This window comes from Photinus pyralis, unplaced genomic scaffold (assembly GCF_008802855.1).
Source record: "Photinus pyralis isolate 1611_PpyrPB1 unplaced genomic scaffold, Ppyr1.3 Ppyr1.4_LG10, whole genome shotgun sequence".
Taxonomy (NCBI): domain Eukaryota; kingdom Metazoa; phylum Arthropoda; class Insecta; order Coleoptera; family Lampyridae; genus Photinus; species Photinus pyralis.
In genome coordinates, this window is record NW_022170250.1 from 6,855,185 (window position 1) to 6,882,127 (window position 26,943).

Here is a 26,943-nt window from a genome sequence, read left to right on the forward strand (position 1 = left end):
CAGATGTAGCGTTCTCCCGCGCGCTTATCAAGAGTTTACGTGGACGACTGTAGGGGTATTATTCGATGGGGTTGTTTTTTTAATTTCGAATACGCCGTTCGTAATCTCGCGTATTTTGTGCGTGTTTCGTGAATAATTTGAACGTAATCGGATATATCGGAAGAGGTCGCCGATTTTGTATTTGGGGAAATTTAAGATCGAGGGGTTTAAAGCTAGAATATTGATTTCTACCCACCCTTCTGTAGAATGGTACTAAAACTACAAATTAGTGCTGACCAGAATCCGATGTTATTTTAAATTCTCGCGATGAGTTTCGCGTGTGGTGCAAGTTGTGCCGCTTGCGGACGTTCGGCGTCGATTTTTAATTTGTGTCCTTAATCCTCCCCCCGCAGACGAAAATTAGCGTGCGTGCCGAATTGAAAAAAAATATGGGCAAATTACGTATAGATATTATGCACTCCGGTTTCGAAAAGCTCAAAAGAAAATTGTGACATGCATTTCTAAATTGAGGTACCATGCAGAAGGATAATTGTAATTCATCGTCCGAAATTCAACAGTATGTGGGACCTTATCGACTGGAGAAAACACTGGGAAAGGGACAAACAGGTACGTTGCCCTTAACACCACCCGTTAGAGCTACACGACGAACTTGCAGGGTTGGTTAAGCTCGGCATTCACTGCGTCACCGGACGGAAAGTCGCCATCAAGATAATTAACCGGGAAAAGCTAAGCGAGAGTGTACTCATGAAGGTAAGCTCCGAGCCTCGAGGCAATTTCATGTCGGAGTTTTCGTAGGTGGAGAGAGAAATCGCAATAATGAAACTGATCGATCATCCGCACGTGCTCGGTTTATCGGACGTCTACGAGAACAAGAAATACTTGTAAGTCACCGGCGCGTGTATTGATACAGTTAACGTCCGACCCGTAGGTACCTGGTGTTGGAGCACGTTTCCGGCGGCGAGCTCTTCGATTACCTAGTCAAGAAGGGTCGACTGACACCGAAAGAGGCCCGGAGATTTTTTCGACAAATAATGTCCGCCTTAGATTTCTGCCATAGCCATTCAATTTGGTAAGATCTCATCGCACGTGTCGACTTGATCACACGATTCGTTTCAGTCATAGGGACCTGAAGCCGGAAAATCTGCTCCTCGACGAGAAGAACAACATTAAAATTGCGGATTTCGGTATGGCCTCGCTTCAACCGATCGGCTCGATGCTGGAGACGAGCTGCGGGTCGCCTCACTACGCTTGTCCCGAAGTGATAAGGGTACGGATTGCTTTTACTTTGACCGTGTATAAGTGTGGGATTGCAGGGAGAGAAGTACGACGGTCGAAGGGCGGACGTGTGGTCGTGCGGTGTGATCTTGTACGCTTTATTAGTAGGCGCTTTACCGTTTGATGACGATAATCTTAGGCAATTGTTAGAAAAGGTGAAAAGGGGCGTCTTTCATATACCTCACTTTGTACCGCCCGACTGCCAGAGTCTGCTTAGAGGAATGATCGAGGTTAATCCCGACAAACGATTAACGGTAAGTAATATACGAGGTGAGGCATTGTAGGGTGCATTCATTCATTTGAAATATTCTATCTAGACTATCCAATTTTTAAAAACCACTGAACATGATATTAAAACTGTTCAAATTATTTATTACAAACTTTGTGCACAAATCAATGTTTTTCAATGCAGTAATTATGCGCAATTTTACTGTCCATATTTAATTTACAAGGTCACCGTTTATTTTAAGAGATGCAAAACAATGGAACTAAAGGGAAAAAATTACTGTCTAATTGTTTGGTCGCTAGGGGGCGTTTCACGAACTTTAGTCGATTTCTTTTAATCAAAGACTGTTTTAATTGATTTTGGCATTTTTATACAGTGTGTTTGGTTCTTTTATACGATTTTTCCATATGGTCAACCCTATATATTTTGAAGTTTTCGAAAAGAGCGGAAAATCTTCTAAATTTTGATTGTATCACTTGCGATGTTTATATTAAATATTATTTATAATATTGCATTTTATACATTAACATGTTGTTATTGCAGACATCTAGGTTTCCATGGCAAACAACAGATCGTACGATTGTTTAAAACAATAATTTCATGTGGAAATTTGTATTAGTTACGTATACTATGAAATGATCATGTTTGTGTATTTTTTTTGTAAACGATCATTGAATCTTCTTTTGCTGGGGGGTATTCCATACCCCCCAGACCCCCCGGTGCTACGTTTTGTGCAATTACTTTTTTGGAGAGATCATCTTCCTTTTTTTGTGGAACAGAACCTGATCATATTCTCAAAAGCCATTATAAAAGCCTTCAGGCTAAACGTTTTGTGGGGTTACAGCGTAGCACCGGCGGCCGGGGGGGGGGTCTGATAGGTACAAAATATCTCCCAGTATTTATTATATGGAAATGATCAAGTCTTCCCTTGCTAGGACTTTGCGCTTTTTGTTTAGAAACAATCATTCAATCTTCTTTTGCTGGGAGGTATTCCATACCCCCCAGACCCCCCGATGCGACGTTTTGTACAATTACTTTTTTGGAGAACTCATCTTCCCAAAAACTATTATGCAAGCCTTGAGGGCTAACCGTTTTGTGGGGGACAGCGTAGCACTGGGGAGTCCAACATATCCCCCTGTAATTATTATACGGAAATGATCAAGTCTTCCTTTGCTAGGACGTTTTTGTTTTTTTTTGCAAATGATCATTAAATTTTTCTTGCTGGGGGGTACTCCAGACCCCCCTGTAGCACATGTTGCGCAATACTTTTTTTTAAATGATCATTGAATCTTCTTTTGCTGGGGGGTACTCCAGACCCCCCTGTATCACATGTTGCGCAATCCTTTTTTTAAGTGATCATTGAATCTTCTTTTTCTGGGGGGTATTCCATACCCCCCCGACCCCCCGGTGCTACGTTCTGTGCAATTACTTTTCGTTCTTTGTGCTTTTTGTTTAGAAACGATCATTGAATCTTCTTTTGCTGGGGGATATTCCATACCCCCCCGTGCTACGTTTTGTGCAATTACTTTTTTGGAGAAATCATCTTCCCAAAAACTATTACGCAAGCCTTGAGGGCTAAACGTTTTGTGGGGGACAGCGTAGCACCAGGGGGGTCTGGGGGGTACAACATATCCCCCAGTATTTATTATATGGAAATGATCAAGTCTTCCTTTGCTAGGACGTTTGTGCTTTATGTTTAGAAACGATCATTGAATCTTTTTTTGCTGGGGTGTATTCCATACCCCCCAGACTCCCCGGTGCTACGTTGTGTGCAATTACTTTTCGTTCTTTGTGCTTTTTGTTTAGAAACGATCATTGAATTTTCTTTTGCTGGGGGGTATTCGATACCCCCCAGACCCCCCGGTGCTACGTTTTGTGCAATTACTTTTTTGGAGAGATCATCTTCCCAAAAACTATTGCGCAAGCCTTGAGGGCTAACCGTTTTGTGGGGGACAGCGTAGCACTGGGGGGTCCAACATATCCCCCTGTAATTATTATACGGAAATGATCAAGTCTTCCTTTGCTAGGACGTTTTTTTTTTTTTTTTGCAAATAATCATTAAATTTTTCTTGCTGGGGGGTACTCCAGACCCCCCTGTAGCACATGTTGCGCAATCCTTTTTTTAAGTGATCATTGAATCTTCTTTTTCTGGGGGGTATTCCATACCCCCCCGACCCCCCGGTGCTACGTTCTGTGCAATTACTTTTCGTTCTTTGTGCTTTTTGTTTAGAAACGATCATTGAATCTTCTTTTGCTGGGGGGTATTCCATACCCCCTGACCCCCCGGTGCTACGTTTTGTGCAATTTATTTTTTGGAGAGAAACTATTCATGCAAGCCTTGAGGGCTAAACGTTTTGTGGGGGACAGCATAGCACCGGCGGTCTGGGGGGTACAAAATATCCCCCAGCATTTATTATGTATATGGAAATGATCAACTTCCTTTGCTAGGACGTTTGCGTTTTTTTTGGAAACGATCATTGAATTTTTCTTGGTGGGGGCCGGGGGGGGGGTACTCAAGACCCCCCTCCCTGTATCACGTTTTGCACAATACTTATTTTAAATGATCATTTAATCTTCTTTTGCTGGGTGCAGACCCCCCGGTGCTACGTTTTGTGCAATACTTTTTTGTAGAACAGTCTGTGATCATCTTCCCACAAGCTATAATGAAAGCGTTCAGGGGAGAGCGTAGCACCGGAGATCTGGGGGGTACAAAATATCCCCCAATTTATTATATTGAAATGATCAAATCTTCCTTTACTAGGACGTTTGTTTTTTTTAAAACGATCATTGAATTTTTCTTGCTGGGGGGGGGGGATACTCCAGGCCCCCCGGTGCTACGTTTTGTGCGATAATTTTTTGGAATGATCTTCCCAAAAACTATTATGCAAGCGTTGAAGGCTAAACGATTTGTGGGGGACGGGGGGTGTGGGAGTACAAAATATCTCCCAGTATTTATTATATGGAAATGATCAAGTCTTCCTTTGCTAGGACGTTTGTGTGTTTTTGTTAAACGATCATTGAATTTTTCTTGCTGGAGGGGTAATCCAGACCCCCCCCCCCCCGTGCTACGTTTTGTGCAATCATTTTATGCAGAGATCATCTTCCCAAAAACAATTATGAGAGCCTTGAGGGCTAAACGTTTTGTATAGGAGACAGCGTAGCACCGTCGAGTGGGGGGGGGGGGGGATTCCGTATAAAAGTTTTGGGCCAAATAGACGTTTTTTATAATGCAGTAAAATGAAGAGAAATCCATTTTTTTCAATTATTATGGCACCCTGGGCTAGCTTCACAGTGGCGAATTCAATCGACCCAATTTTTCAAGACGTTTTTGACTGAATGGTGCTGTATTCGACGAGACGACGAATGGCTCGTTTAATATTCAACTTAAGGGCCCGAGTTCTTTGTGGGTTGTCCACATATCATCTTATACGGTGCCCCACAAAAAGAAGTCCAACGGCGTTAAGTCGCAGCTTCGAGACGGTCAATTGACACCGCCACGACGGCTGATAGCATGATTACCAAATTTGGTGTGCAAAAATCGATCGTTTGTTTAGCTGTGTGGTATGTGGCTCCGTCTTGTTGAAACCGAAAGTCGTATCTGCTCATGCTCCCAATTTCTGGCCACAAAAAGTCGGTAATCATGCCTCGGTAGTTCTCTCCAGTAACCATATTGCTTGCGCTTTCCTCCTGTTTTCTTTTTTTCTTTTCCCATCTTTCTCTGGTTACATTTTTATTTAATAAGATTCCTGCAGTTTCTTGATACTCTTTATGCCTTCCTCTTGTCTTTTTCTTTTTGTTGTTACAGTGATTTTTTTTATTTTTACCGCTTTTAATTGTATTTTGACTTTTTACCGGTTGCCGTTTAATGTAGATCTAATAACACCCCGTATATACAAAAGCGGTGCACAATTTTGATTGATAAACTGATTTTTTAACGTAACTAGCCCCTCCAAATGTACCGCAACGAAATGTTTTGCACCTTGGACCCCAACGCTTTTGTGGTAACAATTTATTTCAATGAGAGCGCGCTAATCCAATAATACTACAAAATGAATTTGTTTGCTTACGAAACATTCACGACGAAATTCCCTTGTTGAATAAAAAAAACGCCTCTCAATATTGGTTGTTGATTCTCTCTATTTCTAAAATTTGCACATCGACAACCTCAATTAATTAATTTCGAGGACCGGATGCGAAAATAATAAACCAATTAATTGAATTTACCATCCCCCCTCCATTAAACAATTTTCAGTTTTTGAGTGGAGGGAGGGGGGAAGACCCAAAAGAACGAAAGAATGTATTTGCAACACATAATAATTATCATGTCGCATGAAAAAATATAAATATTAATGACCCCACGTTGGGCGCCAAATAAATAATGCTGTGGCCCCACGTTGGGCACCAAATAAATAATAATGTGGACTGTAATGCGGTTACTACGCCACCCACAAAACACCTAGGTCAAAATAAATTAAAATTGAAGCTTAGAATTTTTAGAAATTTTCCTCGTACACTTCCTGCATTTGCTACAAAGGAAAATCCTAATATTGACTGAAATTAATAATCGAATGTACAGGGTGTCCCATGTTTGACACTTTTATAGGTTATTTCCATAATTTTTAGTGCTATCAAAAAAGTTATATAGGCACCATGTGCTCTATTAAACTTAAAATGGCGAAATCAAAATTAAAATATACGGGGGAAAATCTTATCAACCTGAATGACCCTATATTTTCCTAGAGATACAGAAACATGTTTTATACAAAAGTTTCTGTATAATGATTGTTGAATCATCTGCGGATTTCAAAATATGTATACGGGGTCGAGTAAGAAAGTTACGGATGTTACCATATTTTTTAATGGAACACCCTGTATATTTTAATGAAAAAATTCTCTTCTCAAACATATGGGACACCTGCTCTAAGCTAATTCGCCTCGCTTGCAGTTAACGGAGATTAACAAGCATCAGTGGGTGACCGCCGGTGGCAAGGGAGAACTGGAACTCGAACTGCCCATGATGGAAGTAGTGCAAACGCACGTGCTACCATCAATTGATTCCGTCGACCCAGACGTTCTACAAGCAATTTGCAGTTTAGGTTGTTTCAAGGAGAAAGAGAAGCTGATCCAGCACCTCCTCAGCCCCAAGTACGTCGTAAGCCGTAAGGTGGCAGCACAATCGCTAAACTCTTGTTTCAGTCACAACACGGAGAAGGTCATCTACTTCCTGCTGCTCGAGCGAAAACGAAGGCGTCCGGCTTTCGAAGACGAAACCGACACGATGCTGCGGGTGCGTACCGTCGAAACGACCGATCCGCCGCGAAAGCGGATAGATACGTGCCGCGTAAACGGGCAGAGCACCCTGCAGTTCGGTCAAATCAGCGAGGGCTCGCCGATCACTCCGCGACGATCGCACTTTAAGTAAGTAGTAGTGACGTGTACATTTTGAGTTACGTGGTATTTACGTAGACGACATCATAGTAGGCGTAGTCCGTCGACGGGCAGCACTCACGGTTCGCTTAATATCCATTCGCCTACGAGATCTTCGGGAGCGTCGAGTCCGATCATGTTTAACAGCACGCCGACAAATGCACACAGTAAGTAATCCATATACACTAAGTATGCAGGGTGCAACTGATGGTGAGTTGTATTTTCAAAAATTGGTGTGATGTCAACAGTGTTTTTATGTGTCAAATGAACTTCGGTAAGTCCACATGACAAATTAAGTAAGCACATACAAGTTCCAGGAACATACCACGCACGCAGACGTTCGACAGACAATTAAATAAAGAAATCTTTATTACTTACAGTCTGATAGTAAAAATATTCAGACGCACTTAGAACTGACACAAGACACGCTGACAGCTTCAGGAACTTCGGCAAAAAACTGGCTTGTTGAATTAGATGACAGAACTTGCAATTGTATGTCCAATGACTCAAAATTTGACAATTGTAACACTGATAACAGGCGAGGGGGAGTTCGACGTCTATGCATGGTTTTTTGCGGTCTCAAATATTGTTCCTCTTAATGCCGAATTGTACCGGAGCTATCATTATTTGAAATATCAAAACTGACCTTTACTCATAACTTTAAAATGTATCAAAATATGGGTTCCACCGACTAGCTCAATCGATCGGAAACAGTTCCAAAACTTAGATGAATTTGCCTTACTAGATTTATATGGCTTCAGGTTTCCTCATGTCAAGGTGCGACTTTGTTGATAATAGCATTTTGCAGGAAGTTCCTCAACTTATGGGTGGTTTTTAACACGTAGTGCACGCGTAGAATATTTTATTTAGTGCGAAACACCAAAATTAATTTGCCGTCGCTTAAGATTTAAAGTTTCATCACGAATTTTTAGTGTACTAGATGTGGGCATTTTATTTAAAAAAATTGTGTTACAGTGACGATGTCATCGCCGGTGAGTCCACGCGCTTCCACTCACCGTTCGGCGCCGACAAACTCAGTTCTAAGCACATCGCAACCTTCGCCCACTCCGACGCACCACCGAGCGAACAGCAGCGGTGGTCCGACCGCCTCATCGATGCTATCGACGCTCATGTCACCCGAAACAGATACCACCAGCCTAGTTCCCGGTTCCGGAATTCTAACGCCAATGACGCCGCCCGGATCGCCTCACTATCAAGCGGCCGCCAGTCATCACTGGCGATCCCGACTAAACACGATCAAAAATAGTTTCTTAGGCTCGCCGCGCTTTCACCGGCGGAAGATGCAAGGTTAGTGCCAAGTTCGCGGTTTTGCCGCTAAACCGCAGCGCTTTCAGCCTCGTCCGAGGAGGTTCACCTTACGCCCGAGTCATCGCCGGAACTAACCAAGAAATCGTGGTTCGGCAGCTTGATGACGACCGAAAAGGACGAGACGTTCACGATTCTGGTGAAGGGAAAACCGTTGGCGTCGATCAAGGCCGATTTGATACACGCTTTTTTATCGGTACGTGCAAAATGGCGTCTTACTATGTTTCTTATACGCAAATCGTTGCAGATAGCCGAGCTTAGTCACTCAGTATCTAGTCCGATGTCGTTTAGGGTTGAGTACAAACGCGGCTCGACTGCGCCCGCAATGTTTCAACGCCAAGTACGCTTTCAGGTCGATATCGCTGCGATACCGAAGCAGCAGACGAATGACAACTCGAAGGAGTCTTTGTACGCGATTACGTTCACTCTTCTATCAGGTATCAAAGTTGAAAAGTGTGCGGAGTAGAACCCCATTTAAGTCTGGTTTAGTTGAACCTTCCCTTGTCTAGTTGAGAAATTAAGAAACCAATTTTTATTGTGCTCTTCCTATCTCACGCGCCAACTTGAAATGTTCTTACAATATTTACAATGGAAAAAATCGAAAAAACGCACGGACCGCTCACAGAAAAGTTGGAATAGAAAAAAATATATTTGTGGCCCTCTCACTGTATGACTGCATCCTAACTAATAAGAAATAGATAACGTTACCAAACAAAAACATCAAAATTCAAGATGTCGATGTGAAATGTTCTTACAATAGTTACAATGGAAAAAAATTTCTTAAGTAAATGAACATGTGCTTGTTTTTACGTTAAATTCTTAAGCGGACGTTCTCTGCTTACGACTAGTGAAGCGCTTTGGCAGAAATTATACGATTCAAAAACGCACGGACCGCTCACAGAAAAGTTGGAATAGAAAAAAATATATTTGTGGCCCTGTCACTCCATCACTGCATCCTAACTAATAAAAAAACATCAAAATTCAAGATGTCGATGTAAAATGTTCTTACAATAGTTACAATGGAAAAATCTCTGAAGTAAATGAACATGTGCTTGTCTTTACGTTAAATTGTTAAGAGGCTGTTCTCTGCTTATGACCAGGGAAGCGCTTTTGGCAGAAATTATACGAGTCGAAAACGCACGGACCGCTTACAGAAAAGTTTGAATAGAAAAAAATATATTTGTGGCCATGTCACTGTATGACTGCATCCTAACTAATAAAAAATAGATAACGTTGCCAAACAAAAACATCAAAATTCAAGATGTTGATGTGAAATGTTCTTACAATAGTTACAATGGAAAAAATCTGAAGTAAATGAACATGTGCTTGTCTTTACGTTAAATTGTTAAGAGGCTGTTCTCTGCTTATGACCAGGGAAGCATTTTGGCAGAAACGAGTCGAATAGCGTGTAGAGGTGTCGAGAACGCACGGACCGCTCACAGAATTCAGCCCTTGTAACGGGATTGAAAGCAACAAAACTATATCTACGGGAACATAAAATTCACACTATACACATACAGTGAGCGGCTGCAAAGTGGTGGCGGTGGTCTGGTCCAGACGCTGTAGCAAGCGGTGGTGGCAAATTACATACGGCCTCTTATGATCCTAATTTCTATCTTCTATTTCCAACTTCTACGCAGAAATAAATATTTTCGGAGCGTAACAAAGCGCCCAATTTAAAACGTTTCTTGATACCGGGTGTTCATCTACAGAGTGATCACTAAAATGGGTAATTTCATGCTGGAAAACAGGTGTTTCACTGTGACAAACATAACCTCACTCTTGTTAAAAACGGACCAAATCAACGTTTTACAAATTTACTGTCTTTTGATTGGCTAACGGACAAAAGGAACTTAATCGGGGTTCTACTGCACTTTGCTCCAAGAATGGCGAACTTAATCGAAATTAATTCAAGGTAACATAAGGAGGTTTCGTCGCGTCTGCGAGCACATCCAGGCGCAGGTGTGCAGTAGGAGGGCGCCGCCGAGTCCGAGGGCGCAACGAAAGTTCACGTCGGAGCTGAGCGAAAGTTCGAGCTGCGGATCGGACTCGAGCGAGCTCTACTCGAATCCGCGACAGGTGAAAATCCATCGCAGTAAATAGAGCTACGTTTATTTACTATTAAGCTTTTTTAGCTAAATGTTTTGCAGTTGGAAGGAAGCGATCAAGAGAGCGAGTGTAGCGTGTTCGACGTGCGGACGGTCGTGCGAGAGATCGGACGGAGGGCGTCGACCAATAACAATACGGAGGGGATCGATCAGTCGACGGGCGCCGGTGTCAAGGCGGTCCGATCGAGTTCTGAGAATACGGATTCTTGCGAGAAGACTTGCGTAACGACAATGTCTGGAAATTCCATAGCATAATATTTTTTCATTGAATTTTCGTTGGAAAGCTTGTAAATGCGGTTATGTTGTTATTATGTTGACGTGTTCCAAACGATTTACAGTATTCTCTTAATGGTGTGTGACAGTATTTTGTAGGTAATAAATTTGTATATAATTATAATCACAAGTATGTACAGAAAGCTGCTTTTGTGACATTTTCGAAGAGCATGTTGACGTTTCTGTTTTTAAAGTGAGCTATCTAAATTATTATCGAACACCAAGTTGGTGGTTGTGCTCAGAATGTTATGAAGGAGTTCCGTTTTTAAAAAATAATTGTATATAGTAAGTTAGAACTTTTCTACATTAAACAATTGCCGGCCATGTTTGTATAATGTAACTTAAATAGAACAATCGTTTTCCTCAACGCTTCATTTCCTTTCTAATTATGACAATACACGATGTGCAAATCGTTTACTCCGGCAAACAGCATTGTACATATCAATTGCGGTTATGCTCAAAAGGTTTTCGCATTTTAGATCTCCATAATTTTAAGCGTACCGAGAACAACAAATTTGCCTTCATTTACCGTGCACCTCAAAATGCTGCGACTATACCTAACCTAGAGACGATTTGTAAGTTTTGTAAATATTACAACATATAGTTATATTTATCGTTATAATCGTTCGTTTATTACTGCTGCTCTTATTATCGCGCTGCACTGTATATGTTAGTATTATTGGTGAATTATTTTATATAAATCAATTGATAGTTGCGTGTAAGTCAGCTGTAAAAAAATGTGATAATAAACAAATTTGCACAATTTTTGAATCATGGAGACCGAAACCTGAGGATTGAAACCTTAGGTCTGAACAAGAAGCCAAAAGACTGAAAACTGTAGCCTAAAACCCACCTTCAATTTGAAGCCTGTGATGTAACGAGAAACGAGAAATCGTCATTCTGAAACCTGAAAGGTTCCACCCTGTATATACAACCTACGATGATACATACATTTTGGAGAGTTGGCAACCATGCAATTTCTAGTTGGGAAAAAGCTGCCTGCGCAATCTAAAAAGTACGAACGGGAGTTACGTTTGGCATCTTGTCTTGAATGACTGTCGTGTACGCGTCGCTCCATAAATGTTTGTTGTTATTTTGTGTTATTTAATGCAGGTAGTAATTTTTGCATTTCTTTATATCGTATTTGTGTTTTATATGCCGCATTTTATATTTTTGTGTGTTTCAATCTTTGTTTTTGAAATTTACTTGGTTTAACCGCAATGCATAATCACATATGTGATACCGTTATGCTATTGTTTGTAATTGTTTACGTTTTTGGTGTAATGCTTGCTTAATTTACGTTTATTGTCTTGTCCCTGAAGTAACATTCATATAAGTTTTCATTTTATTTTAATATGTGGAAATTACCAATTCGTTTGATGTATGTACTGACTTGTTTGTTACTAACAATTTTCTCCGTGAATGAAGCAGTCACGGGGGTGGTAAAAACTGTAACCATTTGAAGTCCGACACCTATAATTCCGTGATTGTCTTCGACATCCAACTGTAGGCTCGAAACCAGGGGCGGGTTACCCATCTTGCAGGAGCGGGATTACGCTAATCAAAGCTCTTCCGTTTAGAATCTATGTGCGATAAATGAGTGGCGATTCAATAATTTCCACATATCCTGTTTTTAGTTAAATTTGGCTACAAGGCCATGTAATTTTCCATCTTGCTTTTAACAAAAGGCCTTTATTGCACCAAAGATGAGTCACATCCTGTGTATTTCACCCTTTCTTAGAATCTTGGTACCTGATGCTTACCTGACCCATACTTCCCAAAACTTGTTTTTAACCTATTTGTTACCTCTTGAAGTTTACCTGCTACTTTTTGTGATGTCATAATTTTATGTTACGCATTCACATCATTACAAACAATTGATTTTACTATACAATCTAATATATTAATTTGACTGCTGGTTTTTTTATTGGTAAGTTCTTTTTTCCCAGCCTATTTCTATTTTGATTCGGTGAACTACCATTTTCAAAAGTTTATTTTTGCAATGTAATAAATTTCGACTTAAATTTCCGAGCTTTCACAATCTTAATAATCATTATTAAACAAACTTTTCACAATTTGAGTGTCTTATTTTACGTTCCTTCCCTAGTGCTTCAGGCCAAAGCGTTGTCTACAACTAACGTAAGGGGGCCCTGCCTTAGATGTTTGATCACGTGCCACTTTTCAAATGTAAGCTAGATCTTGTTTAGTTTTGGAGGAAATAGTCATTCGAGTGGCCATTTTTAAACATTGCCGGGTTGACTTTATTTTCGTGTTCTTGTAGTGTGAAGTTAGCGTAGAGCCTGGAAGATGAACGGAGAGCTATGAACCCACCTTAAAGGTGGGTTCATAGCTCTCCGTTCATCCGTTGCGTTGGTCCGTCAAACGGATAATACATTTTGTTAAGGTTCATAGCAATCCGTCCACATTGTACATTTGCAACGTATAACCATAACCTAAATTTTATTTTGTACGGTACCCTCCGTGATTTTCAGTATGTAAAAATGGTACGAAAGTATGAACACGTTGCTATCTGATTATTACCGTGAAGAACGAATAGGCGAACACTGTTAACGTACCAAACATAACCTCACTCTTGTTACAAACGGACCAACGGAAACGTAAATGTTCAACTTGAACCAACTTTTCCGTCGTAAACGGACGACGTACGATTTAAAAATTTGCTGTCTTCTGATTGGCTAACGGACAAACGGAAACGTATGAACGGAGAGCTATGAACTTACCTTAGTCATTATCAGATCTGGCAACCCTACGCTGCGTGCTTTTATATGACAGCCGACATAACCCTGTTTTGTTTGTTTTGATTTTGTTTACATATACAATGAATGTGGCGAACAGGAAAAAGTATCTTGCCACTTTAGCATAAGGCTAGTTATAATTAAAAGACACTTATTAACACAAACACTGATTCTTGTGCTTGCGCTACAAGGTTATGTTGAAAGTAGTTGTATAAACAATTAACCAATTGCCTCGCCGGTACATAGGTGGCGACACTGCAAAACATGAATTTCACGTATTAATTTCAGGCATTGCGAATGATTGCTTTGCGTAAAGTTAACGAAATAATTTCACTCATTAATTATAAACATTAATTGGAGGTTGTGAATGCAGCTTTAAACTTGAGACGTGAAACCTGAACTCCGTAAACTAAAGCCTGAAACCTAAATCCTAAAACTGAAAGCTTGAGTCCATTACTTGAGAACCTGAAACCTGCATCCTAAAACCTTGGCTGAAATTTGAAGCCTAAAATCCAAGGAGTTAGTAAAGTCGAAGCCTGTATAACATTAAATTTGAAGCATATGTGGTTTTGAAACTTTAGATTTTATTCGTGAAAGGTCTAAAATCGAAAACCGTTATAAATGCAATCGGTTTTGGTTTCGGTACCGGTTCCGTTTCCAACTACTGGCACTCACACAGAAAGGCGGTTAAAACATGAAGATTAACAAACGTTGCATATACAGGCATTGAATTTCAGGGTAGAACCCCTCAGATGAATCAAAAAGGTACAGTCCCAAACTCACCCGCAGTACATAATTAGATTTTCAGTCACATTACACTTACTATGTTAGGTGTAACAGTGCCATTAATTTATGCAGGAGCGGTAAAAAAGTGTAAAGTTACCTTAACGGTTCCCAAACGGTGACAACTGACAATCTGTTTTTAGGTTAGGTTCGCGGCCTCGAACATATAAAAATATAAACAGTTTATTTCCACGTTATTTGGAACGCCTGACAATTATAAAACATATTGCAGTGCGTTCATTTGAGGTAAGTCCCATGGTTGTAGTCATAAGATTGAAAAATGGTTAAGTATAGGTACCATGGACGAGTGCATCACACTGACACTAGTTAAAATTGAACCAAAACAGGAAGAAGAAACAAGTTTGTCTCTTGAACAACAAATTTATGTAAAAAATGATGTTTTACCAGTCAAAGTGGAACACATTGCAGAGGATTGTAGTGATGAGTACAATACTCAAGAAGTACTGCAGCAACAAAGTGATGGTTGCACAAATTTTCAAAAGCACCACAAAGACTTTGTATGCGACATTTGTAATTTTGCCACAAACTCTAAATACACTTTGACGGCACATATGGTATCACACAAAGCTTCTAAAGATTTTAAATGTGAAATTTGTGATTATGCCGCGAGACGAAAAGACGCCTTGAAAAAACATCTCTTAAGGCACAATGTTCATAAAGATTATAAATGTGACATTTGTAATTATGCCACAGTCCATAAATACTATTTGAAACGACATCTTTTAAAACACAACGCTTCTGAAAAACATTTTAAATGTTACACTTGTAATTATGCCACAAATCATAAACCTGATTTGAATCAACATCTTGCAACACACACCGATTTCCAATGTTACAGTTGTGATTATACCACAAAACTGAAAAAGAGCCTACGACAACATGTCTTTACGCACAAAGTCTCTATGCAATTTAAATGTGACTGTTGTGATTATGCAACAAATTTCATCTCGAAATTTAAACAGCACGTCTCATCTCACAAAGCTTCTAAAGATTTTAAATGCGGAATTTGCGATTATGCCGCAAGACGGAAAGACACTTTGAAACAGCATCTATTAACACACCAGCATTTTAAAGATCGAGTTAGAGACTTTAAATGCGGCTTTTGTGAGTACGCAACGCACATTAAGCACAATTTGAAACGACATCTTGAAAAAATACATCGTCTCAACAGTTTCACAAACTGGTATTTGATTATCAATGTCCAAGGGCTCGCTACTAAGTGACGTCTTATAAATTTAAGGGAAGATTTAACTGTTGGGAGGATCGTTGCTGCTGAATTTTAACAATAGATAAGAACAACAAAAATTTGTAGTCCCCTAAAGCTTGAAATAAATGTTTCGACAAAAATCTGTTGATTTTATATTGAGGGGGGCAATTTTTATGCGAAAATAATTATTGCAACGTGAGAATATCTATCGGACAAATTTGCTTGCACGATTAGGGCATTGTGGGCGGATGCACCATCGATGGTAGTATGGGATACCCCCAATAAAATGGACAGGATGTGACTCATCTCTTAAAGTCCTTTTGTTAAAGGCAAGATGGAAAATTACAGGGCCTTGTAGGCATAGTTAACTAGAAACAAGATATGTGGAAATTATTGAATCGCCACTCATTTATCGCACATAGATTCTAAACTGAAGAGCATTGATTAGCGTAATCTCGCCCCCGCAAGATAGGTAGCGTCGCCCCTCGTTCGGGGTTTCGAGCCTACAATTGAAAGTCGAAGAGAATCATGGAATTAGGTGTCGTAGCTCAATTCTGGCTACAGTTTTTACCACCCCGTGACTGCTTTATTCACGGAGAAAATGTTACCTACAAACAACAAGTCAGTACACACATCGAACGAATCGGTAATTTCCACATATTAAATTAAAATGATCAAAACTTATATGAATGTTACTTCAGGGACAAGACCAAGTAATCAACATCAATAAACATAAATTAAGCAAGCATTACACCAAAAACGCAAACAATTACAAACAATAGCATAACGGTATCACATATGTAACTATGCATTGCGGTTAAACCAAGTAAATTTGAATATTCAAACACGCAAATATAAAATGCGGCATATAAAACACAAATACGATAAAAAGAAATGCAAAAATTACTACCTGCATTAAATAACACAAAATAACAACAAACATTTATGGAGCGACGCGTTCACGACCGCCATTCAGGACATGATGCCAAACCATATATATACTTATATATATGTGCCAAACGTAAGTAACCCCCGCTCGTGCTTTCTAGATGGCGCAGGCAGCTTTTTCCCACCTAGAAATTGCATGGTTGCCAACTCTCACAAATGTATGTATCGTCGTAAGTTGTATATACAGGGTAGAACATCTCAGTATCTTTATCACTTTGGCATCTACCTCTGCACGGGCGAAAAGGTTAAACATTCAAAAAGGGCAGACTCGTACACAAAGGATTGAAGTCGCTAATCGATCTAAATGCGTTTATTTATTATCCCTCTCTTGTTCTGGGCCCTCAACAGGCTTACCCCCGATTACAGAGTGACCCACACAATGCTTTTTAGAGATGCCTCTGCAGAAGCACTTTAACAGAGACCGCCATTTTTTCGGCAAAACTAATTTCCTCTTGAATAGACGTTCAATCGGCTGAAATTTAGCGCTGGTAACAGCCATCTTTTAAATTGCTGACATCAAAATTATTCATTATTGAACATTAACCGGATTGTTTCAGTGTAAAAAGATGCTTTCCAGCGGTGTCTCTATATACGCCGATGGTGCTTGTCATTTCAACGGTGTTTCTATATACGCTAACGGTACTTGTTTGAATCAAATATCTCGAGCAGACTTCGGTCCATTTTCTTTTTCAAGGTATTCCACCGACCAACCAACCTTATTTTAAAGGAGTTACCCTAGTTTTTATATATTTGTCCAACCAAATCCATCCCATCTACGAGTATCAAGTCATCATATATCCAAACAAGATGGTTTTTACATCATGTTTTTCTAAAAAGACGCAATCCATGTATGAACTAATCTAATTTCTCAGTTTTGTGAATATTACCCCATCCGACTACTCCCACATGCACTGGCATGGGATTAAAATTTAAAAAAGGTACAATGGTCCTGGACTACCGGATACTACCAACCTAAAAAAATCTCTGAACACGAGTGATCACAACTAAATAAGAGTTGTCTATTTACGAAAGATAAAAAACTGCACTGAACCTGCAGTAACAATATGAGATATGAAACTATTTTTTTTTTCATTTATATAAAATATATACAATACAATAAACAAGAATAATACTATTAAGCGTTATATACTTAAGCTAGTAGGTAGTACTGTCAGATCTTGCAATACTAGGATTGTTAAGTAGAGATATGATGATGATTTGTATCATCGGATGTATCACAGCTTTGGCTTTGACTCGTTCGTTCGAACCGCATACTCGAATACGGCGGCGGAGGCGCGCTCAGCAAATCTAATGTAGACTTGTCGATGCTCGGCGGCGTATTGATAACCTCGGAGTAGGACGGCGGCTGATCGGAAATACGTTCCGTGCTCATTATAATCAGCGGATCGCCGAGGTCGGTGCTGTGATCGGTATTGATCACGTTCGCGTCTTGGCGATAAAGGCACGCGTTGTCGGCACTAAATTGTCTTCTAAGTACGCATTCGGAGTGATCACAGATGGACGGTGGAGACGGCTGATTCGTCGGTCTTTGAATCGGCAAGGCGTCGAATCCGCATACTTTTGATATGACGAACAGGAATAAGACGAAGGATAGAAGGGCACTTACCACACCTGAAAATATTGGTTTTAGTATTAGTTCCAATATTACCTTGTAATGAAATGGACGTGGGAAAACCAAGAACTACTAAAGGTATAAAGGTATAGAAAAGGATTGACCATCCTTGTAAATAGAGGAATGTTTCTTTGTTTTTTTGAAATATTGCCATTTTTGTAATTTGGAAATTTTTCCTTATACAGTGTGTCCCAAAAGTGCTATTATAAAAATTAAACATGCAATTCAAAATATTCGGAAAAAGTAAGGTGCACACAAAAATTCAAAATTTGAAACATAATCCGAAAAATTAAAAAGCTATGAACAAAATCACAAAAAGTAATAAACTCCGAAAATTCAAAAAATTCGAAGAAAACAAATGAAGATGTTCCGAGGTGAAAGCAGTTAATACACAATGGTTTAAAATTAAACCAAGTTCGAAAGAAGTCGAATACAAGAAATTCGGACTCTAAAAAATGGAAAATTCTGTATTCAAAACTTGAAAAATATTCCAGAATATAAAAAATTTCTAAAATGCAAAAAATTCGGGAAATCTGTATGAAAGTGTATACAAAAATGCAAAATTTAAAAAATCCGAAAAATAAAAAAATTCAAAGGAAACTATTGAACATTTTCTGAGATGAAAACTACACAAGTTTAAAATAAAAAAAATTCAGAAAAATTCAAAAACAAAAAACATTATGAAAAATACAAGAAATTGTAAAATTTGAGAAATTATAAAAGTGAAACATGCAAAAATTCGAAGCAAAGAATTGAAAAGTAATAATCATCATTCAAAAAACTCGGCAATCTGCACAAAAATTGAGTTTGAAAAATCCGAACATTCCAGAAACATCAGAAATTAATTAGAAAAAGGAAAAAATTCGACAAAATAAATGAACATTCTCCGAAGCGAAAACAGTTAATGCACAAAAGTTTAGAATCAAAAAAAGTCGTAACAATTCAAAAACAAGAAATTCAGAAAATGAAAAAACAACAAAAATTAAAAGTATCCCGAAAAATACAAAAATGTCATTAAATAAGCAAAAATTCCAAGAAACGAAATACATAATAAAAATTTGAAAAACTCGGAAAATCTGTATGAAAGTGTACACAAAAATGTAATGCTAATGAGGAAAGTACGATAAAATAAGGTGTACACAAACATTGAAAATTTGAAAAAAACAAAAAAATTCCGGAAAATTCAATTTTGAAAAAAAATCAGAAAAAGTAGAAATCCCAAGATTCAAAAAACCGAAAAAACCAACTGAACATTGTCCGAGGCGAAAATTCGGAAAATCTGCACGAGAGTATGACAATGTTTAGGTGTAGAAAAAAATTGAAAATTTTAAAAACTAAACATTCCAGGAAATTCAGAAGTTACAGTAAAAAAATCACAAATTCCAAGAAAACAATTGACCATTCTCAAGGGCGAAAACAATAACAAAATAAAAAAATTCGGAAAAACTCGAAAACAAGAAATTCGGACTCGAAAAAAATGATAAAACTCTGAATTCACAAAATTAAAAAAATTCTGAAAAATAAAATGTGAGAAATCATAAAAATGAAACATGCAAAAATTCGAAGAAACGAATTGGAAATTAATCAAAATCCAACGAACTTGGAAAATATCAAAAAATCCAGAAAATTAAAAAAAAGTAAAAAAAAACACAAAAATTCAAAATTTGAAAAATTAAAAAATCCGAAAATTAAAAAAATTGGAGGAAAACAAACATTCTCCGAGGCGAAAACAGTACATAGTTTAAAATTTTAAAAAATCGTATCAATCCAATATGGTGTCCACAAGAAAGTAGTAGCTTGTAGCTTCTATATCGAGCGTGCTATGGACATTCTGAAAACACATTCAGATTCTATAAAAAAATGAAATCGAAATTCGACATTTTCAGTATTTTTCAAAGATTTCAAAAGCGAAAAAGAGATAATGCATTCCAAATGAAAAAAATTCTAAATTCACACAATTCACACCTTTCCAAAAAATTTAAAAAGGTTCTAAAATTCGAGAAATTATAAAAATTAAACATGCAAAAATTCGAAAAAAAAAATTGAAAATTAATAGAATAAAAAAATTCAGAAAATCTTAATGACGTTGTAAAAAACCTTCCAAAATATACAGAATTTTTCAAATTTGATATATTATAAAAATTAAAGATACAAAAATTCGAAGAAACGAGTTGAAAATTTATAACAAATCTGAAAATTTGCACACAATAATGTAACGCTCAGGTGTACATGAACATTCAAAATTTAAAAAATCCGAAAATTAAAAAAATTTGAAGAAAACAATTGAACATTCACAGTTTAAAATCAAAAGAATTCGTAAAAATCCAATATGGCGTCTATAAGAAAGTACTGATACTGTGATAACAGATTCAGATTCTCCGAAAAAAAGTGCCCGTAAAGGTGTCAATGGGAACCGTCCATTTCCGACCGTTTCAACTAGGGGAAAAGTAAACAAAATTTGACATTTTCAGTATTTCGGTGAAATCTCAGTTTTTTCAAAGATTTTTCAAAAATTGCAAAAGCACCATTCTCTCTTACTCTTCTGCGATGTTATTTTTGTCATTGCGGAGGGGGAGGGGTGCGGGGTGGTAGAACCTTACGCTGATCTTTTGTAAGTTTTTTTTACTTATGTCACTTCGATATAATTTATTTTCGTCGTATCAAGTGGGGGAGGGGGGGCTACCTCATTAAACCTTTGTGCAATTACTTAGTTCTGAATAAGTATCTCAATTTTAAACTGCGTTTGATCATAGTTTTTTAATTATTTCGCTTTCCCATAAATTACTTTTGTATGGGGGAAAAAGGAGGGGGGGGGAAGATCATACCCTCTTAGAACCTCGCGCAATTAGTTCTTTTTACTTATTTCACTTCTAAATCAATTATTTTCGTCATGGGGGTCGATCTTGCCCCCTTGATAAACTATTTTTGCTGACCCCTTACAGCGCAAATCTAAACTAAGGGTATTGGCATTCACATTTTTGTATGGTATCAATATACAGGTTGTACATACAGACGCGCCTAATTCTTTGGCTTATTTTATGACTAAAAGGTGATATCTCACCGTTACCGATCTACAGGGTGTTATAATTTCACGATTTTTAAGTTTTTTTCTTTATAACTCCTGCAGTTTTAGACATATATAGCTCACATTTGGAAAGGCTTACAGCATTTGTCATGTCTATGGTAGGGAGAATCTACGGGATGATGATTTTTGAGCTTTTTTCGGTTTTTTGAATTCTTTTTCCTGATTACACGGTACAATGTACTAAAAAATTTAACCCTTAATTTTTATGGCTTTTAAATAGTAGGCCATGGATTTTGTTTTGTTTATTGTATCCATGGTAACAAAGGCAGCCAATACCATTAATAAAACGGTCATTTCAAAAATACGATATAATATATAATTATATAAAAAATATAGATTGTGAAACATCAATGTAATCAGGAAAACGAATGCAAAACTTTGACGTTAATATATACAGTGTTTAATTTCAAAAATACCAACTTTGGGTCAAATCTCAGAAACGCTGGTCCAAACATTTTTTTGACTACACCACTGAATAAAATAGGTAGTTCTTACCTTTTTTCTCGCTTACAACCAAAAAAGTCAACCTTTTTATTTTCACTCTGTTTCTGTTTGTGGTATTAAAAGTTTCACAGGGTTGCCAAAACTGCTAGTCTGTATCTTTAAAAAACTGCTGAATTGCACTGCAGTCTCAACCAAAATAGCACACATGGTACATGATATTTAGGCACACCCTGTATGTCAGGGACTGCGTAGTGAGCGGCATTGGTCAATAGATGTTTTTTCTGATTCTTTGGTATGGTCCATTCAAAAGGATACATAGGGAAAATGTATTCTCCAAAGAGTAAGTGACAAGTACTTCACTTACATATTGTAATAAAGAGATACTTGGACCCAGTACTCGTCGGTTCAGCTTTAGTAACGCTATTGTCTGCATCCCACAACATCGGATCATACGCTAAAAGATTAAATGAACACGAGATACACAGATACGTCAATAGCACTTACGATTTTGCAACGGTGGGCAGCAATCGTGCCTAATCGTAACGTTACAGTTATCATCGGAATGTCGGTCACAGCACCAGGCGTGCGGTATGCAGCGCCCATTGTCACATCGGATTTTACCCCAACACGCGTTACCATTGCAAGTATTCCAATCTTCGTCCGATCCGTCCTTGCAATCCATTCTCCCGTCGCACTTATAATGGGAATTGATGCAAAACCCGCTTGACGCGCATCGAAATTCGTTCGGGGTGCATCCCGGCGAAAATTTGCCCGTGTCCATATACGCCTCCTTCACCCTGAGGTGCACGATCTTAAACAACATGTACTTGTAACTCATACAGAAGTGAGCGCCGCGATCTGTAATTTTAACGGGCACAAAGCTACGTATAACTTTATTGCTCTCCCAATAGTCGATATGTTCGCTCAAATTTAGCAGCGGCCCGTAGTGCTGCACCGCCAAGACGGCCAAGTCGGTTTCGTTACGAAATCTCAACTCCTTCGTTTTGCGGCCCCATCGCAGGTTCGGCGTGGAAAACCGCCCGGGGCCGTCGATCGAACAAGCTAAATGAAGATTCGTACCTGCTAACGCCTCGATTGTGGAATTTATCGGTTGCGCAACTTCGTCATGCTTGTATTCCGATATTTTTAAACGCAGTTCACCTGAATTACGCAATTTTATAAACACGACAATTAAAAGGTGGGCCAGGTACTTACATTTAACCAAAGAAAAAAAGGACACAAACAAACAGACGAAATGAACGTGCATCTTTAACGCATCTCTCCTCATTATTTAACGCATTTGAACTAAATAATTGATACCTATATAAAAGTGAGCTTAAATTAAAAACCAACACAAAAATAATAATACATAATTAATTGTGACGTCAATGGAATTTCATGATCAAGTCGGGTTTACAGAGGGGAATTCCCTGAACTTGATTGGAAGCCCGATTTAATGATCGCGAGAGAAGCTAGCAACAGGAATCGATTGAAAGTACAGGAGCGGCACACGTACAAATTATATCGGGCGATCAAAAATGAGTGACTTTCGAGTCGCCTTTGGAAGTTCGAGTTAAGTACGATTTCCCATGTAAACAAAAATTCCAAAGGTGACTCGACGGTCACTCATTTTTGATCGCTATGTAGAATTCATATACAGGACGTTTGTACACAGGCTGTAATTAAAACAGTACGACCCGACGTACGCTCAATGTCTTTTTTTAGACTTCATTATCCAAAAGGTGAATTCGGGAAAATCTGTCCTGTTGTAAAATGGCTTAAATATCCGGGCAAGTTGCTAAGATATAACCCTAAAAATGGAACATAACTTTTGGAGCTCTTCATAAAAGCCGCTTTACATTAGGCAATTTTCGTGCAATGCAAGAGCAATGCAAATTAGAGATACGTTACTGCGCATGTTCATACGCAATTTGGGTGCAAGAAAAATAAATAGAGAAAGTTCTATTTCACTTGCAAGTTTGGCGCAAGTTCTAGTAACTTTTCTAGTAATTTTGTCAATACCACAATTTATTTGGTTTCGCGTGTGTTATTTTTTTAATAGCAAGCGCCACCACATAACAAGCTGTAGCCAGCTTAATTTCCTTTTGTTTGCTCATACCTAATGGTCAATTTTATTAAGTTTCAAGAATAACCTTCGGTGTAAACAAACTGAAAAGTTTCAATTTTTGAAAAATATGTTGTCAGTACTGCAACACTTTTCTGAACTTGCACAAAAGTTGCAACACAATTGCATAAATGTAAAACCGTAATAAGCAATGCAAGGCAATTTTAGATTGCATAGCACAAGAGCATTGCACTAAAATTGCCTAATGTAAAGCGGCTTTAAGGAATTATTGGGGTGGTTCAATTTCGTGGTTCACCATTGGGCCGTAATAGTGACAGATAAATGCAAGCCCCTTTTCGTGACTAAAAAAACGTTTCGACGTTCATTTTCACCATTTTTCCTTCCACATTAAGTGGACTTACTTACAGGAAAGACTATCCTCCTCCATAGAACTAACAACTTAAACCTAGAAAAATGAATGTGAAAAGCAAGGCGTTTGGGGAGTTAGGTAGCTAACGCTCTCTTCTAATCGTACTCCCTAACACCGATATATCACCGAGAAAATGTCCAATTTCGTTTTCATTTTCCTTGGCTTAAACCTTAGACTATGAAAGAAAGGGGACTGATAATATCCTATCAAGGGCAATGCTGCGCGTTGACGCCTGGGGCGGCCATATTTTCGGAGCCAAAGTTTGTTTAATTTTTCATTTTCGTGATTATGCGATCCTTAAGTATCGAATAAAAACATTATCCAAAAAACACACGAAAGTATATCGTTTCACAGGTATAAATTTGAGGTTAGTTTTCGGTGAAATAACAAACAAATGTGGGCTTCACTTTATAGGATCATTATTATCACTCCTCACTCTTTCCTTCTCTACGGCTTAAACGGTCGGAAATGAACGGTTCCTGGCGGACGTTCATACATGCAGTGGTGTACACATTTATTTTCTGCAAATAGTACTGAAATTACATACATTTTACATCAACGGCGTAATTTCATTTTAGAGGTCTTCAATAATATTTGGAAGCCCTTTCCTTATATCAGCAATTTTTAAACGATGTTAATTTGTATATTGAGAGGTTCCACCCTGTATACAACTTACGACGATACATACATTTTTGAGAGTTGGCAACAATGTATTTTCAAGGTGGGAAATAAAGTCCCTAGATTACTAAAGTATCGCGATTCATTAGGCCCATTAGTGGAGCGAAATCGGGCCAAAAATGTGACAAAATTTTTTTTCGAGGTATAACAAGATCAGACCTAGTAGAGTATGTAGATATTATAATTCTGCATCCGAAATGGTCTTTTACGACATTTTCCGGTGGTCATGACATTTTTTATAGTCAAAAAACCACTCAAAAGTGTCTTCATAAAAATTTATGTTTTTAGAGATTTACCCCGGAATATCTCGGCTCCCGCATGAGATATTGTTATAATTGTTTCAGTTCTATAATGCCAAATAGTAAGCGCTTCTAACTATGCCTATTACATCGAAAACATGATATAACTACATTATCATAATTGCCATCAAAGTCGATAAATCGATTATTGAGAAGCGTAAACTTCACTCTGCGAGAAACTTTTTTATTATTTGAGGAATCTCTATACATGTATCGTACGAATTGTAGCTGATAGTCACCAAAAGTTTTTGGTGAAAGAATTTTAGTGATAGGTCCTACCGTTTTCGAGTAAATGATATTTCTATATGCAGCTCGTGCACGTCCGCGATCCGCCTAGCAGCGCACTTGCTTGGCTGCTATCGGCGCCGGCTTGTCACCCGTAGTGGAGCGAAATCATGCCAAAAACTATACTGCCAAATGGAAAACGGAGCTGTTCTGCATATTATATTGAAAACATAATGTAACTACATTATCAGAAAAAATACGAAAGTCGATATAGTACGTTATATATCAAGGTAGAGAAGTCCACTATTATTGCCTGAGCACCAAGATTACATCTCGAGGCGCTTGCGCCGAGGGGTGTTAGGTGCGGAGGCAATAATAGACTTCTCTACCGTGGTATATATACTATTTGTTCACTACTAGCACTTGAAATCCTCTAAATTAACATATTATATTGATAAGAGAGTTAACGGTTGGACAGAATTGTTTGTTTCTTAATTTAACATGTCAATCAAGTAAGTAGAAGTACAAGTCAAACAGGCCGTATTTTGTTCTGTCATTGAGATTTTTCAAAGAGTAATTTCGTTCGAATTTTTTCAAAATGTGATAATTTTAGGTATGTAATTTCTCTGGAAATTGCGAATGGTTGCAATTATTCGTTTTAGAGAACTTGTCTAAACGTTCATTGAGCGAAATTTCGGGTTGTGTTTTCTAAAAGTGACAGCGTGACAGTTCTCATTATTGACTACTAGTTAATAATAAAATAGTTATTTGTGTACCAAGGCCGTAAAAGTGACCTTTTTTGGCCGAAGCTGCAGTTTGCGGCCGAGGCGGTAGCCGAGGCCGCAATTCAGATGAGGCCTAATAAATCACTTTTGGCCAAGGTGCACACAACATTTTTTAGGCGATCATCAAAAAAGAATTCAAAAATTTGTTCATAAACATATTTTTTCTGAAAATCATAGTTATCTTAGACAATTAAATGTCGTATGTAATTATAATTAGCATCTTTGCGTGTGTTTTGTGCGTATCAAAATGGGTGATAGCGACAGTTCAGATACCCCAAATGAAATTTTGAAAGCTGCAAGCGTTGCGACCCTAAGTCATATATGATATAAGAGCTGGCGTTTGAGAGTAAAAGCTTTGAATATAAATTTTATATTCAAAGGTAAAAGTACAATCGCTACATCCTCCGTTGCACAAGATTTTAATAATGTCAAATGCAATATTCGTAACTGCGGCCTCCAAGACCTTATAATTAACATGCTGTACAATTATTAGAAACCTGATTGATTACCTACTCTTTGATGGTAGGTATAGGTAGCTACTTGTGTTCTCGGTTAATTGCTGGTGATTCTTCGTATAATAATGTAAGCAATAACATCTTCCTCATGTTTTGGTTCTACACTTCAAAAAGGTCTGCAAGCACCAAAGATTGAAACGTCAAACTATAATTTTAAATGTGAACATTGTGATTATGCAAAATGGTGTGAAACATTCCTACAAGTCCGAAAATGAAAAAAACGCACGTGGATGGCCCAATCCTTGATGGGGCGAGACCAGATAGACGCTTTGTATCAAACAGATTACTGTTTCTCACACATCAGTTTCAAATAAGTACAGTTTGACAGATGTGTACAATAAAGTAAAGTTTGACAGAAGCGTACAATAAAGTGAAACTTTATGGCCGCAAAAGCGACCACAAAATCAACGCTTTTGTGATGATAGCCTAAAAAA

The 26,943-nt window shown here is 38.3% G+C and overlaps 3 protein-coding genes across 7 annotated transcripts; 2 read left to right on the top strand and 1 right to left on the bottom strand.

Moving 5' to 3' along the window:
- The first annotated feature begins 5 nt into the window (after positions 1 to 5).
- Positions 6 to 11,398, top strand: LOC116161017 (serine/threonine-protein kinase BRSK2). Of its 4 annotated transcripts, none has more exons than XM_031474194.1 (14): positions 6 to 606; positions 656 to 750; positions 796 to 881; positions 929 to 1,069; positions 1,117 to 1,267; positions 1,314 to 1,529; positions 6,447 to 6,646; positions 6,698 to 6,919; positions 6,980 to 7,095; positions 7,904 to 8,236; positions 8,284 to 8,450; positions 8,502 to 8,691; positions 10,170 to 10,333; positions 10,390 to 11,398. In XM_031474194.1, the coding sequence occupies exons 1-14, from the start codon at positions 516 to 518 to the stop codon at positions 10,615 to 10,617; spliced, it is 2,400 nt and encodes a 799-aa protein (XP_031330054.1). In that variant the 5' UTR covers positions 6 to 515; the 3' UTR covers positions 10,618 to 11,398. The 4 variants fall into 4 exon arrangements, with proteins under 4 accessions (XP_031330054.1, XP_031330055.1, XP_031330056.1 ...); XM_031474195.1 differs by having other exon boundaries at positions 6,968 to 7,095; positions 10,405 to 10,617; XM_031474196.1 differs by having other exon boundaries at positions 6,968 to 7,095; positions 10,170 to 10,349; positions 10,405 to 10,575.
- A 2,920-nt stretch (positions 11,399 to 14,318) lies between these two features.
- Positions 14,319 to 15,542, top strand: LOC116161584 (zinc finger protein 64-like). The gene is made up of 2 exons (XM_031474976.1): positions 14,319 to 14,420; positions 14,469 to 15,542. Exon 2 carries the CDS (start codon positions 14,474 to 14,476, stop codon positions 15,416 to 15,418), a length of 945 nt encoding a protein of 314 aa, XP_031330836.1. The 5' UTR covers positions 14,319 to 14,420; positions 14,469 to 14,473; the 3' UTR covers positions 15,419 to 15,542.
- Positions 15,543 to 17,422: 1,880 nt separating this feature from the next.
- LOC116161868 (low-density lipoprotein receptor class A domain-containing protein 3-like) lies at positions 17,423 to 22,961 on the bottom strand. 2 transcript variants are annotated; one of them, XM_031475347.1, is made up of 5 exons: positions 22,882 to 22,961; positions 22,728 to 22,832; positions 22,017 to 22,673; positions 21,877 to 21,966; positions 17,423 to 17,982 (listed from the first exon to the last, which is right to left on the bottom strand). In XM_031475347.1, exons 2-5 carry the CDS (start codon positions 22,798 to 22,800, stop codon positions 17,546 to 17,548), a joined length of 1,257 nt encoding a protein of 418 aa, XP_031331207.1. In that variant the 5' UTR covers positions 22,801 to 22,832; positions 22,882 to 22,961; the 3' UTR covers positions 17,423 to 17,545. The 2 variants fall into 2 exon arrangements, with proteins under 2 accessions (XP_031331207.1, XP_031331206.1); XM_031475346.1 differs by having other exon boundaries at positions 22,728 to 22,929.
- Between the last annotated feature and the right edge of the window lie 3,982 nt (positions 22,962 to 26,943).

What these genes read in the sequence shown, in the direction of transcription:
- LOC116161017 (XM_031474193.1), top strand. Translation starts at nt 516, where the DNA reads ATGCAGAAGGATAATTGTAATTCATCGTCCGAAATTCAACAGTATGTG. An exon ending in TACGAGAACAAGAAATACTT is followed by an intron (nt 882 to 928) that starts GTAAGTCACCGG and finishes TCCGACCCGTAG; the next exon opens with GTACCTGGTGTTGGAGCACG. An exon ending in TACGTTCACTCTTCTATCAG is followed by an intron (nt 8,692 to 10,169) that starts GTATCAAAGTTG and finishes AATTAATTCAAG; the next exon opens with GTAACATAAGGAGGTTTCGT.
- LOC116161584 (XM_031474976.1), top strand. Translation starts at nt 14,474, where the DNA reads ATGGACGAGTGCATCACACTGACACTAGTTAAAATTGAACCAAAACAG.
- LOC116161868 (XM_031475347.1), bottom strand. Translation starts at nt 22,800, where the DNA reads ATGAGGAGAGATGCGTTAAAGATGCACGTTCATTTCGTCTGTTTGTTT. An exon ending in CTGCCCACCGTTGCAAAATC is followed by an intron (nt 21,967 to 22,016) that starts GTAAGTGCTATT and finishes TTAATCTTTTAG; the next exon opens with CGTATGATCCGATGTTGTGG. An exon ending in GTATCTCTTTATTACAATAT is followed by an intron (nt 17,983 to 21,876) that starts GTAAGTGAAGTA and finishes CAATATTTTCAG; the next exon opens with GTGTGGTAAGTGCCCTTCTA.